This window comes from Lucilia sericata, unplaced genomic scaffold (genome assembly GCF_015586225.1).
Source record: "Lucilia sericata isolate MDLA Ls3-8-SP2 unplaced genomic scaffold, ASM1558622v1 Contig000096F_arrow, whole genome shotgun sequence".
NCBI classification, from domain to species: Eukaryota; Metazoa; Arthropoda; class Insecta; order Diptera; family Calliphoridae; genus Lucilia; species Lucilia sericata.
Window position 1 is genome coordinate 533,938 of NW_023994128.1, and position 18,540 is coordinate 552,477.

Here is an 18,540-nt window from a genome sequence, read left to right on the forward strand (position 1 = left end):
ACTTGCACACGCTCCTCTTGATGATGTTGTAAATTTCTTACATTGTAAAATATAGTTTCACTTGTTTTTACTATAAACAGACATCATGTTGTTGGTCGGAAAACTTAATTAGAATAGAAGTTAATAAAACGTAAAATGTTTGAATATAAATTAATGTCATGTTCTTTTGTTTAGTTTTCTTTTTCTTTTCGCTTATAAATTAAAAACAATGGGCATTATTATCTTTTGAATTCAGTTAATTTTAAGTACTTTTATATTTATATAATAGAATATTATAATGTTTTAAATGTAAAGTTTAAAAGTATTTTGATATGTACTTAAACAATTTTATAAATATTAATTGAGGTCAAATATAAATATTTAAAGATTTCTGGTAGTTCTAGTTCAACGTAAACATCATCAGCATTTAATTAATAATTATTATGTATTTTCAAAGTTATTAGTGGACTTTCTGAAAATCGTGATACAGTTAACCTATTAAACATGCCAATTTAATTTTCAATATTTTTTTTTTGGCATTTATCTAATGCTAATTTTTTTACATTTTCCTTTTATTTTTCTGGACCAAAATAAAAGTATTTTTCTGAACCAAAAATTAAATACAAGTAATAGCTTTTCCAATTTTTCTACGATACTCAAAACATATTTTTCTTTGTTAATACAAAATTTATTCAGCCATATCGTTTATATTCAACTAAAATCAATAAAAAAAAAACAGAAAACAAAATGGAATAAAAAATCTTTAGGAAGCACAAAAATGTCAACATATAAACCTCGTAAATAAACAACACCTAATAAAAATCCCAACATCTGACTCTGAATTTCAAACAGAACCAACATATACAAAAGCATGTAAGATTGCTATATTCGGCGGTATCGAATCTTATATGCCCACCATCAAATCATATGCCATACATTTTAAGTGAATTTGAAAGATAATAAAACAATATTTCGATCAAAAATTTAACAAAGAATTTGCTTTAAATTAAAAATTCAGTGTTATTCATAATTTCTTAAGGATCGAGCGATTCTTATAAAATTAAGAAGGAAGATATTGGTTTCTCTAAAATTTTTAAAATGATATTGGAGGGTACCTTATATGAGGAGAAAGGTCAAATATGGCCTCACAAAGTAAAGTATAGAGTTTCATGCTTCCATATATTTATAATTTCAACGTTATAGCTTTTAACAGACAGAAGGACGGATATGGCTAGTATATATTAGGATTTAATAAGGAATTGAGAATACATACTTTTGTAGGTCTACGACCAATTTGTCGATGTGTTACAAACATAATGATAAAAGCAATATACCCCCATCTTTCTTGTTGGTTGGTATAAAAAAAAAACATTTTGAAAAAGTGCAAGATAGTATGAATACGAATAAAAACAAAAAAAACTGGCTACTGAAGAACAAATAGAACAAACAGCAGTAGTCTCTGTTTGACACATGTCCCTAACAAACCATTATGTGATGTATCACAGCTTTAAACATGAATCTACAGGACATTCAACAATGATATGACACCCATTCTAACACTATACATACATGCACAAAAAAAGGCAAATAAACAAATAAGTATGTATGTATTTTGTATAGGTACTGAAAACTACAGAGCGAAAATGTATGAAATCATAGCTAAATTCTGAAAAATATGTTTATTTAGATGGCTTTATATTAAGTTTTCTTGGACTCTCGATATTAGTTTAAAGAATTTCACTCTTTTAAACTCTGTCAAATCTATGGCAATATAGGCATGTGTGCCAAAATGTATACAAAGTGTAATAGACACACGAACTGGGCTAGTTAGAAAATATTTGTTATTGTATATACAACAAAAAATTCAAAGGAAAATGTCAAAAAATTTCAATTTTACACCATTAATCAAACACGATTACAGGAAACACTATACAAAAAACTATTGTACTTCTTTTGTTTAAGGTTCTTCTTTTAAATATCTAAAATGCACGAAATGATATTAACATGTTTAAATTTTAGAATAAATTGAAAAATTTTGATTAATTTGGAAAGACACTGTTTTTCTAAATTTAGGTGCGGTAATATGGAAAGTGAGCTAGTTTAAGTCCAATTCATCACTAGTTCAGTTCTAGTTCATTTCTAGTTCAGTTCTAGTTCATTTCTAGTTCAGTTCTAGTTCAGTTCAGTCTAGTTCAGTTCTAGTTCTTCAGTTCTAGTTCAGTTCTAGTTCAGTTCTAGTTCAGTTCTAGTTCAGTTCTAGTTCAGTTCTAGTTCAGTTCTAGTTCAGTTCTAGTTCAGTTCTAGTTCAGTTCTAGTTCAGTTCTAGTTCAGTTCTAGTTCAGTTCTAGTTCAGTTCTAGTTCAGTTCTAGTTCAGTTCTAGTTCAGTTCTAGTTCAGTTCTAGTTCAGTTCTAGTTCAGTTTCTAGTTCAGTTCTAGTTCAGTTCTAGTTCAGTTCTAGTTCAGTTCTAGTTCAGTTCTAGTTCAGTTCTAGTTCAGTTCAGTTCAGTTCTAGTTCAGTTCTAGTTCAGTTCTAGTTCAGTTCTAGTTCAGTTCTAGTTCAGTTCTAGTTCAGTTCTAGTTCAGTTCTAGTTCAGTTCTAGTTCAGTTCTAGTTCAGTTCTAGTTCAGTTCTAGTTCAGTTCTAGTTCAGTTCTAGTTCAGTTCTAGTTCAGTTCTAGTTCTAGTTCAGTTCTAGTTCAGTTCTAGTTCAGTTCTAGTTCAGTTCTAGTTCAGTTCTAGTTCAGTTCTAGTTCAGTTCTAGTTCAGTTCTAGTTCAGTTCTAGTTCAGTTCTAGTTCAGTTCTAGTTCAGTTCTAGTTCAGTTCTAGTTCAGTTCTAGTTCAGTTCTAGTTCAGTTCTAGTTCAGTTCTAGTTCAGTTCTAGTTCAGTTCTAGTTCAGTTCTAGTTCAGTTCTAGTTCAGTTCTAGTTCAGTTCTAGTTCAGTTCTAGTTCAGTTCTAGTTCAGTTCTAGTTCAGTTCTAGTTCAGTTCTAGTTCAGTTCTAGTTCAGTTCTAGTTCAGTTCTAGTTCAGTTCTAGTTCAGTTCTAGTTCAGTTCTAGTTCAGTTCTAGTTCAGTTCTAGTTCAGTTCTAGTTCAGTTCTAGTTCAGTTCTAGTTCAGTTCTAGTTCAGTTCTAGTTCAGTTCTAGTTCAGTTCTAGTTCAGTTCTAGTTCAGTTCTAGTTCAGTTCTAGTTCAGTTCTAGTTCAGTTCTAGTTCAGTTCTAGTTCAGTTCTAGTTCAGTTCTAGTTCAGTTCTAGTTCAGTTCTAGTTCAGTTCTAGTTCAGTTCTAGTTCAGTTCTAGTTCAGTTCTAGTTCAGTTCTAGTTCAGTTCTAGTTCAGTTCTAGTTCAGTTCTAGTTCAGTTCTAGTTCAGTTCTAGTTCAGTTCTAGTTCAGTTCTAGTTCAGTTCGTTCAGTTCTAGTTCAGTTCTAGTTCAGTTCTAGTTCAGTTCTAGTTCAGTTTAGTCAGTTCTAGTTCAGTTCTAGTTCAGTTCTAGTCAGTTCTAGTTCAGTTCTAGTTCAGTTCTCGTTCAGTTCTTAGTTCAGTTCTAGTTCAGTTCTAGTCAGTTGTTCAGTTCTAGTTCAGTTCTAGTTCAGTTCTAGTTCAGTTCTAGTTCAGTTTCTAGTTCAGTTCTAGTTCAGTTCTAGTTCAGTTCTAGTTCAGTTCTAGTCAGTTTCTAGTTCAGTTCTAGTTCAGTTCTAGTTCAGTTCTAGTTCAGTTCTAGTTCAGTTCTAGTTCAGTCTAGTTCAGTTCTAGTTCAGTTCAGTTCAGTTCTAGTTCAGTTCTAGTTCAGTTCTAGTTCAGTTCTAGTTCAGTTCTAGTTCAGTTCATAGTTCAGTTCTAGTTCAGTTCTAGTTCAGTTCTAGTTCAGTTCTAGTTCAGTTCTAGTTCAGTTCTAGTTCAGTTCTAGTTCAGTTCTAGTTCAGTTCTAGTTCAGTTCTAGTTCAGTTCTAGTTCAGTTCTAGTTCAGTTCTAGTTCAGTTCTAGTTCAGTTCTAGTTCAGTTCTAGTTCAGTTCTAGTTCAGTTCTAGTTCAGTTCTAGTTCAGTTCTAGTTCAGTTCTAGTTCAGTTCTAGTTCAGTTCTAGTTCAGTTCTAGTTCAGTTCTAGTTCAGTTCTAGTTCAGTTCTAGTTCAGTTCTAGTTCAGTTCTAGTTCAGTTCTAGTTCAGTTCTAGTTCAGTTCTAGTTCAGTTCTAGTTCAGTTCTAGTTCAGTCTAGTTCTAGTTCAGTTCTAGTTCAGTTCTAGTTCAGTTCTAGTTCAGTTCTAGTTCAGTTCTAGTTCAGTTCTAGTTCAGTTCTAGTTCAGTTCTAGTTCAGTTCTAGTTCAGTTCTAGTTCAGTTCTAGTTCAGTTCTAGTTCAGTTCTAGTTCAGTTCTAGTCAGTTCTAGTTCAGTTCTAGTTCAGTTCTAGTTCAGTTCTAGTTCAGTTCTAGTTCAGTTCTAGTTCAGTTCTAGTTCAGTTCTAGTTCAGTTCTAGTTCAGTTCTAGTTCAGTTCTAGTTCAGTTCTAGTTCTAGTTCAGTTCTAGTTCAGTTCTAGTTCAGTTCTAGTTTCAGTTCTAGTTCAGTTCTAGTTCAGTTCTAGTTCAGTTCTAGTTCAGTTCTAGTTCAGTTCTAGTTCAGTTCTAGTTTAGTTCTAGTTTAGTTCTAGTTCAGTTGCTGTTAGTCGATATTATATATATGGAAACAATCGGTTTTTGTTTCTGTTTTATTTCTAATTTACTGATCTATATACATACATATGTATGTACAAAATTAGCATAACGTCACCTGAAATGCAAAAATGAGTAACAACCAAAAAGTGAAAATTTAATTTTTGACTAAATTGTTCACAGTATCAAATTACGCAATTTCAAATTGTCATTGGCAAAAATGACATTTGAAATTATAACGACAATAGTTTTAAATTGTTTTTTTGTATATCCTGTAAAATTTTGCATTTTAGGTGGCGATATGTAGAAATTCATTTGCATATAAATGTACATTTGTTATGACACAGAATAAAATAATACCAGGCAAATTTTGTTTGAATTTTTATAGTCCAATTTGCAAACTCCTCCTGCTAATTGTTGATAAATAAAAAAAAATTAATGATAGGAGTAGTATTTAGATTTTTTACTTTTTGTAGTTTAACAACATATTTTCTAAATTTTGTTATACTATATACCTACATATGTACTTTAAAACAATTTCTTAATCATCTGTTGTTGTTGTTTTTATAAAATATTAGCTTTAATATTTTATGAAAGCTATTCATTCATAAATAATTTAGTATTTGTTTTGGATTTAATTCAATAAATAAAAGGGGAATAATACGTATTTTATAATATAAATATTTTCTATTATAACTTTTCATCAATAAATTTCTCATAAATATTTTTTTATTCTCTTCTTTGAATTCATTGTTTTTTTTTTTTTTGCAGCATTAGCTATAAAACTGAGATAACAAATTCTAATGCCCATAATCAATTTGCTAATAAAAATTTCAATACGAATGCATTCAAAACACAATCACCAACATTAGCTGAACGTTTAGAAAAATTCCGACACAAACAGCAGCAGTGGCAGCAATTCGAGCAAGAATCTCAACAACTACAGCAATACCCAGAGCTTGATGAAAGCTTATCATATAATAATTTTTCGTCATCAGTTTATGGCAGTAATAAAAGTGATTTGAATAAAGACTCAACGCAGCAACGTAATCAGCAATTCGAACAGTCAGGGTCATTATTAGAGCGCAATTTATCAGCTGAACAAATATTTCAAAACAACTATAGCTACAACAAAAATCATATTAATTATTATACTGCAAATAATGAAGAGAGTATAGCTGCACATGAAGTTGAAAAAGAAAAATTATCAAGGAATTTTATTGCAAATAATCCCTCCGGTAATAGAAATTGTATAAATCATCATCATCAACAAACAGAGTTCCTACAGCCACAAGACGTTGAAAACGTTGTTAATGAAACCGATCTAACGCCTGTGCCAAAAACAGCCAAAGTAAAGCGAGTAGTTGTTCGTAAACGTATTATACGAAAATCAAAATCAAAAGATCTCGACGACGACGTTAAATCGGAGTTACCCGAAACAACAGTAAAAAAACCAGCAACCCACCAAAAAACTTTGTGGTTGGAAAACTATTTGAATAAATTCAATAATCACAAAAACAAAGACACCCTCAACGCCGAAAATGCAAAGTTAGCTAAAACTTTACAAACACCAAATACTTCGAACATTCCAAATTTAGCAAGTGAGAGCAGAACAACTAGAGAAGGCTTCATCATGGGCATGTTGAGGACTATGAAATTGAAAGAGCGCCTAGCGATAAGTCTGGGCGCCACATTAATATTACTCACCCTATTGTTGGTAGTTGATGTACAAATGGATTTTGGCGTTACAAATCGTCATTTGTTGCCATCACAGCATGAGGCGATACAACATCAACGTTTTCGTTTCGTAGACGATGATGGTGGCACAGGGGTGCTAAGAGATTTTAAACGAAAGTTCCTGCAAAAAAGGTGAGTTGTGATTATTTTTTTTTAGTTGTATTTAGTCAATGTGTGTTTGTTGAAATTTTTTCAAAATTGAGATAGAATTATTGTGTGGGGCGGCATATTAGGGGACAACCTTGTTAAGAATCTAATGAAATACCTCTAATTCAATGCGTATTTTTTCTAAGTCACTTCTAAGAAGTCTCTCGACATACGCCGTGTTAATTAGTTCTTTCTCGAAATAAAGTCTACTTTGCGGCTTATTGCTTTATTAAACTTTTCTAATAGTATCGTTTATTTCAAATATATGTATATTTTTATATTCTTCTTATTACTTATAATTAAAACAATTATGTAATTATTAATACCCAAACTCATTAAAACGTAAGAAAAAATTTCAACAAGAACATTTCATTATCCCTTCTAATTGTCAGTTTATTAGCCAAGTATAATCTTTTGTTTTAATTTGTTTGATAATTATAAAATTAACTTTAATATTAATAATATTTTTTTAACACTTGTTACTTTCTATTTTTTTCTCATTTTTACAATATCTCTACAACTTTCCCCCCATTAAAGTCAAAAGAATATTTTTATTATCATCCTTGCTTTCAACAACATTTGTGTTTTTTTTTCTTTTTCACAAAAAGAAAAAAGTTCGTAAAAAGATTTACTTAAAGTTGTCAATACGGAAGTGTTCTACTAAGTAGTTTAAAACGTTTGCAAGAAAAACAATTCTACTGGCGACTTAAATTAAATGCTGTTACTTGGTTGGTTTTTTCAGTTTTAGTTAACAGAAAAATCCCTGTTTGAAACAAATGTAGTTAGAAGTTAAGAATAGCAAAAGTATAAATAATAATTTTTATTATTTTTTATGAGAGTAGAGTGTATAAGTTTTTTATTTTTAATAAGTTGCAGTTGGGTATAATGTGAAGAAAGTACATATTGACACAAAGCAAGTTTTTGCTAATGGTTTTCAATATAAAATGCAGTTGATTAGGGTTTTTTTTTATTTTTTTATTTAAATCCCAGTTTAGGAAATTTTCAAAAATTAAAAAAAAAACTTTTGTTAAACCCATGTCTTCTCTTAGAAAATGTGAAAATATTTAAACAGAGAATTTTTGCAACTTTTTATTTAAAGAAAAAAAAAATATAGAAAAATTTCTTTACATAAAAATAAAAATGTATCAAACCTGTTTTTAAAGAAGAGATTTTATCGAAAATTTTCTCTAGATGGATAATTTCTGGAATTTTTTAAATATATATCCACCATCAAACCGTATGCCGTAAATGGAATGCTCCCCTGTAAACATTAGGTTGATATTTGAAATTGGGCTTAAGTCAGTTATGGACACATTCCTTTCGGATTAACAAAATAATAATTTTTAAAAACAAAATATTTTTGTCCAACTTTTAATCCATGACAATTAGAGTGCTCCAAAAAAACGAAGTTGCGAATTTTGCCCGTCCCCCCCCTCTAGAGTTGTTCTTTGGGTTGTAAAACTATGTCATACAAAAAATTAGGATGATAGGATAACGTAAACAGGTGCCGCAACGGCTCTGAAGCCGTTAATGTTATTCCTCTAATTATATATAGCATTATTCAAATAGTGTTTTTTCGAATTTTTGGAATTTGGTGTTAAATTATTCCCAAGTGCGTTAAAGGGTTAATCTACCTTTTTTCACTCTATTTTAAATATCTAACTATATACGATAAATTCCAGTCATTTTTGGTAAATATGGCCGACAAATAAATATTATTTCGATATGGTACACTAAAAATTCCCAAATATTGCAAGATTTGACCTTTGAATTCCACAGTTTATGGGTTAAGAATGTCAGATTTTAATAAAACTACGGATATATATTTTGTATTATCTGGACTATAATACTCTGATAATAGTTTATGTAAAATGTGCAACAGTATAGAATTAATACGTATTCTCTAAAATATTACAAAAAAATACGATTTTCCCAAAATCCGCCGAGTTCAAATCGCAAGTTCAGCTAAACTGTAAGAAATATTGATCTAATATTTTTACCGTTTAATAGCCTTACCTATTGACCATAAATCTCCATAAGATCTCCTATAAATTTTGAAATTTGTGTAACAAAGTTTCAAAAAAACTGAAATTGGAGATTTGAAACGGCCGTTGAAAAAGTGAAACTTTTTTGACCATAGCTGAGAACGAATTAGCGTTATCTTATAAGGGCAAAAACTAATATTCGAGTAATTATAGATATATTTTAAGTAACAAAATGATTTTTTAGAATATGTCCCAAAAAAAGGAAATTTTTTTTGTCACATTTCGAATTTATGTGCTGTGAGGCACGTTAATGGCCTGGGGAATTTGCAATAACTTTTAAAGTTTTCAAACAATTTTTGTGTTTTATATATTTCCGAAATGCTTACTCTACGCACATTACGATTTTTTTACAATAAAGTTCAAATTTATTACTAAATAGCCAAATTTGAGCAAAAACTGAAAATAATCGATATTTTCCCCTTGTAAATGCACTTAAAAACTTCAAAGCCGTTGCGGCAAGTGTTAACGTTATCCAATCAGCCTAAATTTTTGTATGACATGGTTTTACAACCCATAGAGGGTGGGACGGCCTGTCAGACAAAATTTTTTTTCCTTCATGCAAGCTTGAATCACTCTAATGCAACGGTTCCCAAAAGGGGGTCCGCGGACCCCTAGTGGTCCGTAGCAAAATCCTAGGGGGTCCGCGAAGACGAACGAAAAAAATCATGAATAAAAAATATTCTCTATATGATAGAAAATATTAAAAATATCTCCAAATTTTTCATAAATACTAAAATACACAATTTTTATTCAATAATCCCAGATTTGTTGGTGACTTTTTGAATTTTATTGTTTCGGTCGTTTATCAGGATGAAGCTAGGCCCTACAAATTTATTGTTTCACTTTTATAAAGTAAAGTATTACGTGATTTGTAATTTTTATAAATGTATATGTATCGAAATAAATGTTTTTATATCAGACGGATAATGATTTGCCTTTATACCCCATTTACACATACACTTAGATAGATTTCATTTAAAATCTTTTTCCAAATCTAGTCCGTTTACACTTACTATTCTTGACATTTAGGAAGATTTCATTTTTTCTAATATTTCTTGAAAAAGTGTGTGATATGAAAAATAAGAAGGAAAAATGGGATATTTATCAAAATTCCATTTAAAATAAAAAGATAGATATTTAAATATAACATTACCTTTTATTTTAGATTAACTTTTCATTCATGTTTTTCAATTTATAAAAATTTTGTCGACATTTTAATTTTTTTTTGCTTGTTTTCCTCTTATTTCTTGTGTAGTGTCGTATTTTTTAGTATTATTTAGGAAAAAACAGAGTTGCATCACTAAAAACTATAAGATTTTGAGTAGATTTTAACGAAATCTAGTTACGAAGTAGATTTTGTTTTGTATGGGAAATCTAGTTAAAATCAAGTAGATTTGGCTCGAAATCTCATAATTACTAGATTTCGTGTATGTGTAAATGGGGTATTAGAATTAAATACTGATACTAGTATCCCGGAATATGAAGTTAGGTCACATTTCATAATATTTTTTTAATTGTAAGCAAAAGTGTTAATCTAGTTAATTTTAAATATAAATATTCCATTCCGACGTGATACACAGATTTTAACTTCATTTTGTTGTCCAATATTATTAAATCAACATCAGAAAATTCATAGCGTTTTGCGTAAATAGTCAAAACCACGCAGTAAAATAATTCGTAGGTATTTTAAAATTCAAATTTAAGATCCAAATTCACAGTACATTCGCAAAGAGTTCAGGTCATATTTTATGTGGGTAACGCATTCCGCATCAACATCGAAGAAGTCTAACTTTCACATATTTTCCCGAAAACTTAGCTTACATACTCAGCTCACTCCTATGCAATCGCAAAAAAAATATAGAAACATGAGTCTTTAAGCACATGTCGACAATACTTGATAAAGAAACCTTTTCGCTACCTTGACGAGAAATGAACATGATAGCTCTCACGATCATAAAATTAAACATCATGTTAGAAGTCATTCTATATTTAAAACCATGCAATTGAAAACATCTCCGAAATACTAAATTTTCTCAATGTACGGGAATATTTTATAGGGTTTATGGACCAGGACTAAGACAATTTTCGGATGAACAATTATTTATAACAATAAGATATCAAAATATGTATGGGAGTCCGTGAAATTAAATAAATTCCTCAAGGGGTCCGCGAAGTAAAAAACCGTGGGAACCGCTGCTCTAATGAACATATATGGGCAGTCAGTCAGGGTCAATTAAAAATTCAGTAGAGAGATTTTGGATTGTAAGAAACTATGAAATTCGATATACAGAAGTACATCGAATTTCATAGCTATACACGAACTTTTAAGCCAGTAATGTGCGTTAAAGTCATTTTCTGAAGGGGGCCTCATTTGGGTTTAGGGTCAATTATGGACCGATTCTTATAAAATTTAGTAGAGAGATTTCTGCTCATAAGAACTTACTTATGTCTTATTTAAGTGCTATACTCGTATTTTTAAACCAGTAGTGAGCGTTAAAGTCATTTACTGATGGGACTTTATATGGCGTGTAGAATCAATTATGGACCGATCCTCATACAATTTGGTAGAGAGATTTTAACTCATAAGAAACTTGCTTGTGTCTAATTTCATCACTATACTCTTATTATTAAGGTAGTAATGAGCTTTAAAGTAATTTTCTGAAGCGGGGTAGGGTAAATGGGGGGTAGGGTAAATTATGGACCGATCCTCATAAAATTCGGTAGATAGATTTTTGATTGTGAGAATCTTAATTATGCCGAATTTCAGCGCTAGACTCTCATTTTTAAGCCAGTAATTGGCGTTAAAGTAATTTTTTGGAGGGGACTATATATAAGGGGTAGGGTCATTATGGACCGATCCTCAAAAATTTGGTAGAGAGAATTTGACAGTTATGACTGTTAAAGCTGTTTTTTAGGGGAGATGTTATTTATATAGATTCGGAAACGAGGACCGATATTGCATATTTTCAATATCAAACAAACCTTTACCTATAAGAAATATTTGTGGAAATTTTCAACTCTCTAGCTCTTTCCATTTATTTCCATTTTATTCCAAATTTATTAAAAATTTCATAAAATAGAGAATTTATCAAAAATTTTCCAAAAATGAAAAGTTTAAAAATTTAGAAAATGTTTTTAATTTGAGATTTCCAGAAAATTTCTCTCTGAAATTTAATTTATTGTAAACTTTTTCTAAAAGTAAAATTTATGAAAAATTTTTCCGAAAAAGAAAATTATCCGAAAACTTTCTTCAAATAAATAATGTATTGAAAAAATGGGGAATTTATCCGAAATTTTTTGGAAGTTTTAACAATTTTATTCATTTGGCGTTTTATTGAGAATTTTCCGTGTAATATTTTGAATTTATTTTTCTGAAAGAAGCTTTTTTTAAATAGAGAGCATTTTTCGACAATTTCTAACTTTTTTTCATTCTTAGTCAATTTACCATAAATTCTTAATTTAAATTTTTCTAAATCTCTTAAGAATTTCTGATATAAAAAACCCTAAACAATGCTTATAATATGATTTAATTATAACGATTATACGAGGAACTCTTTACTTATTATTCATTAATTCAAATTTATGCACAATTAAGAGTCTTTTAACCTCAAGCACGTTCAGAAGTAGCAATTTTAAATTAATAACAAAGAATATATTAGTTTTTTTGTAATATGATGTTTCAAGTAATTAGCATATAATTTTTCTTTATTAACTACACTGTTTCTGATAAAAATATATACATTAGGATTATAACTACATCTGAGCCATATGACCACACGATAGCCAGTATTGTATGATTTACGAAAACACTACTTTCCGCTCGTTTGGCATCAACTCGGATATGGTAGGACCATATAAAAAAGTTATACATTTAAGGAGCTTTACAAATAAATGTTAAAAACTATTAAATAACAACTAAGGATACATACAAGATATTTTCAATAAGGATTAAAAAAATCAATATAGATTTTACCATTATGGTTGAAACAAATTGTAACATAAGTTGTTGGTTTTTTATGTTTGTAAATAATAGTATTCAAAAGTCGCATACATTTTTGTTTTGTATTGTTTCTTATTCAACCCATAATATGTATTTAATTAAATTTTTAAACACCCCTTAACAAAAAAGCATTTTGTACAAAATAATTTTTCCTTCCACTACTGACACACTACTATTCGAAAATACCAAATACTTGCTCGATTACATAAAGACTCACAATCACGATAAAATGTGGCATAGTACAATTTCATATAATATTTCTTGTTGAGTAAATGTAAAAAAAACGCGGCCATTTTAAATGGCAGTCTGTCTAACGATTTATATGACTTCCTATTCTTTAGAATTTTTTTGTTCTTTCGCACTTTATTTTTTATTTTTGCTTTGTTTTTTACTTAAATACTTTTGCTGTTATTTCTGATGCAAGTCTTCTTCCGCTGTTTACGCCATTTTGATGTTTTATAACACAACTTCCGTAACCGCATGAAAGACACCAACAAACCAGAGGAGGCATCACAAACGTTTAAGTAATTTTTAGAAAATAGAAAAAATGAAATACGTAAGAAATATTTAACATATGAAGTGAAGTAGAACGAGTTGAATATAAAATGCGAAAGAAGTTTAAGACAGTTTTGTTATTGCACACGTAGCTTATAGGTTGTTGCTGCTGTTGCTGTTCTACTCCTCATGGTTGTAAAGTATAACGTGCTGCCAATACAAATTTCCTGCTGCTGTCTTTGATTTACACACTCATACACACACACACACACATGTTTGAACACAGACACATGCAAACATTGTACATGACTTTTTATTTTAGTCCTGGTTTTTAAATAACAATTGCTTTAAGACGTTCCTTAGTTGTTGGCTCGATTGCAGTTTAGCAGTAGTAGGGAAGGATTTAAGGGTATATTTAAAAGGCGCTTTGCTAAAAAAAAAATCCTTCAAATTTTAAGAATTTTTTTAAGAACATAATGAATTTTATTTGAAGATTTCTAAAAGGTAATTTTAGAAGACTTTGCGATCAGTTCGACTTATTTTTAATAGCACGTGGGAATCACTTTTGAGTCAAATGACTGATCGGTTTGAAGTTGAGTCATATTTTAGTAATTTTTGAGAACTGAACTAGAACTGAACTAGAACTGAACTAGAACTGAACTAGAACTGAACTAGAACTGAACTAGAACTGAACTAGAACTGAACTAGAACTGAACTAGAACTGAACTAGAACTGAACTAGAACTGAACTAGAACTGAACTAGAACTGAACTAGAACTGAACTAGAACTGAACTAGAACTGAACTAGAACTGAACTAGAACTGAACTAGAACTGAACTAGAACTGAACTGAACTGAACTAGAACTGAACTAGAACTGAACTAGAACTGAACTAGAACTGAACTAGAACTGAACTAGAACTGAACTAGAACTGAACTAGAATCTGAACTAGAACTGAACTAGAACTGAACTAGAACTGAACTAGAACTGAACTAAAACTGAACTAGAACTTGAACTAGAACTGAACTAGAACATGAACTAGAACTGAACCTAGAACTGAACTAGACACTGAACTAGAGACTGAACTAGAACTGAACTAGAACGGTGAACTAGACTGCTGAACTAGAACTGAACTAGAACTGAACTAACTGAATCGAACTGAACTAGAACTGAACTAGAACTGAACTCGAACTTGAACTAGAACTGAACTAGCACTTGAACTAGAACGTGAACTAGAACTGAACTAGAACTGAACTAGAACTGACTAAACTGAAGCTAGAACTGAACTAGAACCTGAACTAGAAACTAGAAACTAGAACTAGAATAACTAGAAACTGACCTTAGAACTGATAGAAACTGAACTAGAACTGAAACTAGAACTGAACGTAGGAACTGACTAGAACTGAATAGAACTAACTAGAAACTGAATAGAACTGAACTAGAACTGAACTAGAACCTGAACTAGAACTGAACTAGAATGCTGAACTAGAACTGAACTAGAACTGAACTAGGAACTGAACTAGAACTGAACTAGAACTGAACTAGAAGAACTGAACTAGAACTGAACTAGAACTGAACTAGAACTGAACTAGAACTGAACTAGAACTGAACTAGAACTGAACTAGAACTGAACTAGAACTGAACTAGAACTGAACTAGAACTGAACTAGAACTGAACTAGAACTGAACTAGAACTGAACTAGAACTGAACTAGAACTGAACTAGAACTGAACTAGAACTGAACTAGAACTGAACTAGAACTGAACTAGAACTGAACTAGAACTGAACTAGAACTGAACTAGAACTGAACTAGAACTGAACTAGAACTGAAACTAGAACTGACTAGAACTGAACTAGAACTGAACTAGAACTGAACTAGAACTGAACTAGAACTGAACTAGAACTGAACTAGAACTGAATAGAACTGAACTAGAACTGAACTAGAATGAACTAGAACTGAACTAGAACTGAACTAGAACTGAACTAGAACTGAACTAGAACTGACTAGAACGAACTAGAACTGAACTAGAACTGAACTAGAACTGAACTAGAACTGAACTAGAACTGAACTAGAACTGAGAACTGAACTAGAACTGAACTAGAACTGAACTAGAACTGAACTAGAACTGAACTAGAACTGAACTAGAACTGAACTAGAACTGAACTAGAACTGAACTAGAACTGAACTAGAACTGAACTAGAACTGAACTAGAACTGAACTAGAACTGAACTAGAACTGAACTAGAACTGAACTAGAACTGAACTAGAACTGAACTAGAACTGAACTAGAACTGAACTAGAACTGAACTAGAACTGAACTAGAACTGAACTAGAACTGAACTAGAACTGAACTAGAACTGAACTAGAACTGAACTAGAACTGAACTAGAACTGAACTAGAACTGAACTAGAACTGAACTAGAACTGAACTAGAACTGAACTAGAACTGAACTAGAACTGAACTAGAACTGAACTAGAACTGAACTAGAACTGAACTAGAACTGAACTAGAACTGAACTAGAACTGAACTAGAACTGAACTAGAACTGAACTAGAACTGAACTAGAACTGAACTAGAACTGAACTAGAACTGAACTAGAACTGAACTAGAACTGAACTAGAACTGAACTAGAACTGAACTAGAACTGAACTAGAACTGAACTAGAACTGAACTAGAACTGAACTAGAACTGAACTAGAACTGAACTAGAACTGAACTAGAACTGAACTAGAACTGAACTAGAACTGAACTAGAACTGAACTAGAACTGAACTAGAACTGAACTAGAACTGAACTAGAACTGAACTAGAACTGAACTAGAACTGAACTAGAACTGAACTAGAACTGAACTAGAACTGAACTAGAACTGAACTAGAACTGAACTAGAACTGAACTAGAACTGAACTAGAACTGAACTAGAACTGAACTAGATTTGAACTAGAACTGAACTAGAACTGAACTAGAACTGAACTAGAACTGAACTAGAACTGAACTAGAACTGAACTAGAACTGAACTAGAACTGAACTAGAACTGAACTAGAACTGAACTAGAACTGAACTAGAACTGAACTAGAACTGAACTAGAACTGAACTAGACCTGAACTAGAACTGAACTAGATCTGAACTAGAACTGAACTAGAACTGAACTAGAACTGAACTGAACTAGAACTGAACTAGAACTGAACTAGAACTGAACTAGAACTGAACTAGAACTGAACTAGAACTGAACTAGAACTGAACTAGAACTGAACTAGAACTGAACTAGAACTGAACTAGAACTGAACTAGAACTGAACTAGAACTGAACTAGAACTGAACTAGAACTGAACTAGAACTGAACTAGAACTGAACTAGAACTGAACTAGAACTGAACTAGAGCTGAACTGAACTAGAACTGAACTAGAACTGAACTAGAACTGAACTAGAACTGAACTAGAACTGAACTAGAACTGAACTAGAACTGAACTAGAACTGAACTAGAACTGAACTAGAACTGAACTAGAACTGAACTAGAACTGAACTAGAACTGAACTAGAACTGAACTAGAACTGAACTAGAACTGAACTAGAGCTGAACTAGAACTGAACTAGAACTGAACTAGAACTGAACTAGAACTGAACTAGAACTGAACTAGAACTGAACTAGAACTGAACTAGAACTGAACTAGAACTGAACTAGAACTGAACTAGAACTGAACTAGAACTGAACTAGAACTGAACTAGAACTGAACTAGAACTGAACTAGAACTGACTAGAACTACTAGAACTTTAGATCGTACCAGTCATATCGCCAAGACTAGTTAGAAGACTTGTCTTGGCTCATCTTACTTTGAAAGTAGAGGCAGTACGAAAATTCATTCTTTCTTGAGTATGAGATTGTTCAGATTATTTATGATTGTTTTAAGACAATCTTCCACATTCGATCTATTTTATAGATCTTGTAGATTTTAAATTATGTCTTTCCCTGCAAATCCATAGAACGAGCTTTGTTGGTAAGGATATTTTTAATATATTTGTTTTTGAAAACTCTCAACTTTATTTACTCTTCAAAAGCATCGCCCTCTTCAAGCAACCGGCCCTTGACCCAATAAGGAATTAATTATAACCTCTATGCATTAAGTACTACTAATGCTACTACTATCTACAGGCACCGGAAATAAGGATAATCATAATTCATAAGTTGTGTAGTGTTTGTTGTAGTAGTTCAGCAAACAACACACAACAAGCAGCAAGATATTCAACCAACCAACTAACTAACTAAACAGGCAGTCAGCCTGCCAACCAACAAACTATGCAACAGCCAAACAAACTGTTTTCTATACAGGCATACAAATGCATCTACGAACATACATACGTATATAAAAATGTACGTATATGCCATAAAGGTGTTTATGAAAATATGTTTGGCAAACAAACAAACACACTTTCATATCCGTTTCAAATACATACATATGTTAGTACATTGTAGAAGTAAAATGTAAATAGATTTTTGAATTGTGTACTGTAGTGAAAATAACTGTTTCATATACATACATAACTATGTACATATGTATGTATTTACCTATGTATATTGGGGCGATCTTGAAGTCCTAGTATAAAATTTATGAGTAAAATTACACAACAGCAGCAACTACTGAACATTCAAGGAAAAGCAGGCAACATTAGTTTATGTTTCAATTTTATTAAAACAGACCGTTTGGTTGCCTTTTGAATTGTTGTTCATTTTGTTGGCTCTGTTTCCAGTTTTGTTGTACATTCAATACAATTATGCTTTTCTTTTTTGTTGTTATTTCTTTTAAAAAGGTAATTGTGACTCCCTGCCAGGAGTATTATATACAGTTACCACATGCTACATTATGCATGCTACAAATGTGAAGTTAATTTTTTTTCTTGCTTTTCATTTTTCGTTAGTATTTCAATAATGAACGTGTTTTTTTGTGTGTTTTCTTTGAAAATTTCTTCGTCTAAATTGAATTACAACTAGTATGTGCCGCATATTGAGGAAGGAATAAATAAGAAATATAAAAGTAACAGCAGCAGAAGCATAAAAAAGAATGCAATATGGACTATAATAATGAAGAAAGAAATAAATTATGCAACGAGGGTAGAGTTAAAAGAAATAAAATAAATTAAATATGATGACTGCTTATTTTAAAAAGAGAAACATAAATAGGGTTTATTAAAAAAGAGAGCAAATTATAAAAATTGATTGATGGATGTGATATAAAGAAAGAGAATTCTTTATAAATATTTTTAAAAAGTATTTATTTCGATTTTGTTGATAGAAAATTTAAAAAAAAAATTAAAAATATAATTTAAAAAGTGCATAAACAGATGATTAAACGATATTTGTCTTTCTATTTTCTATTGTTTTGTTCTATTTCTATTTGAACAAAATTTTTACAAAATCTTTTATTTGAACAAAAATTAGAAAATAATTGTAAATATTTTTTAATATTCAATAATTTTGCAAAATTTTCTATGAAAAAACACTTTGTC

General features: G+C 30.9%; 1 protein-coding gene across 1 annotated transcript in view; it reads left to right on the forward strand.

Moving 5' to 3' along the window:
- LOC119599903 (probable serine/threonine-protein kinase DDB_G0282963) overlaps nt 1-18,540 on the forward strand; it is a 338,233-nt gene that overhangs the window by 226,572 nt on the left and 93,121 nt on the right. The window contains exon 8 of the mRNA XM_037949845.1: nt 5,397-6,494. Within this exon, the coding sequence (XP_037805773.1) occupies nt 5,397-6,494 (1,098 nt within the window). The remainder of the gene's footprint in view (nt 1-5,396; nt 6,495-18,540) is intronic.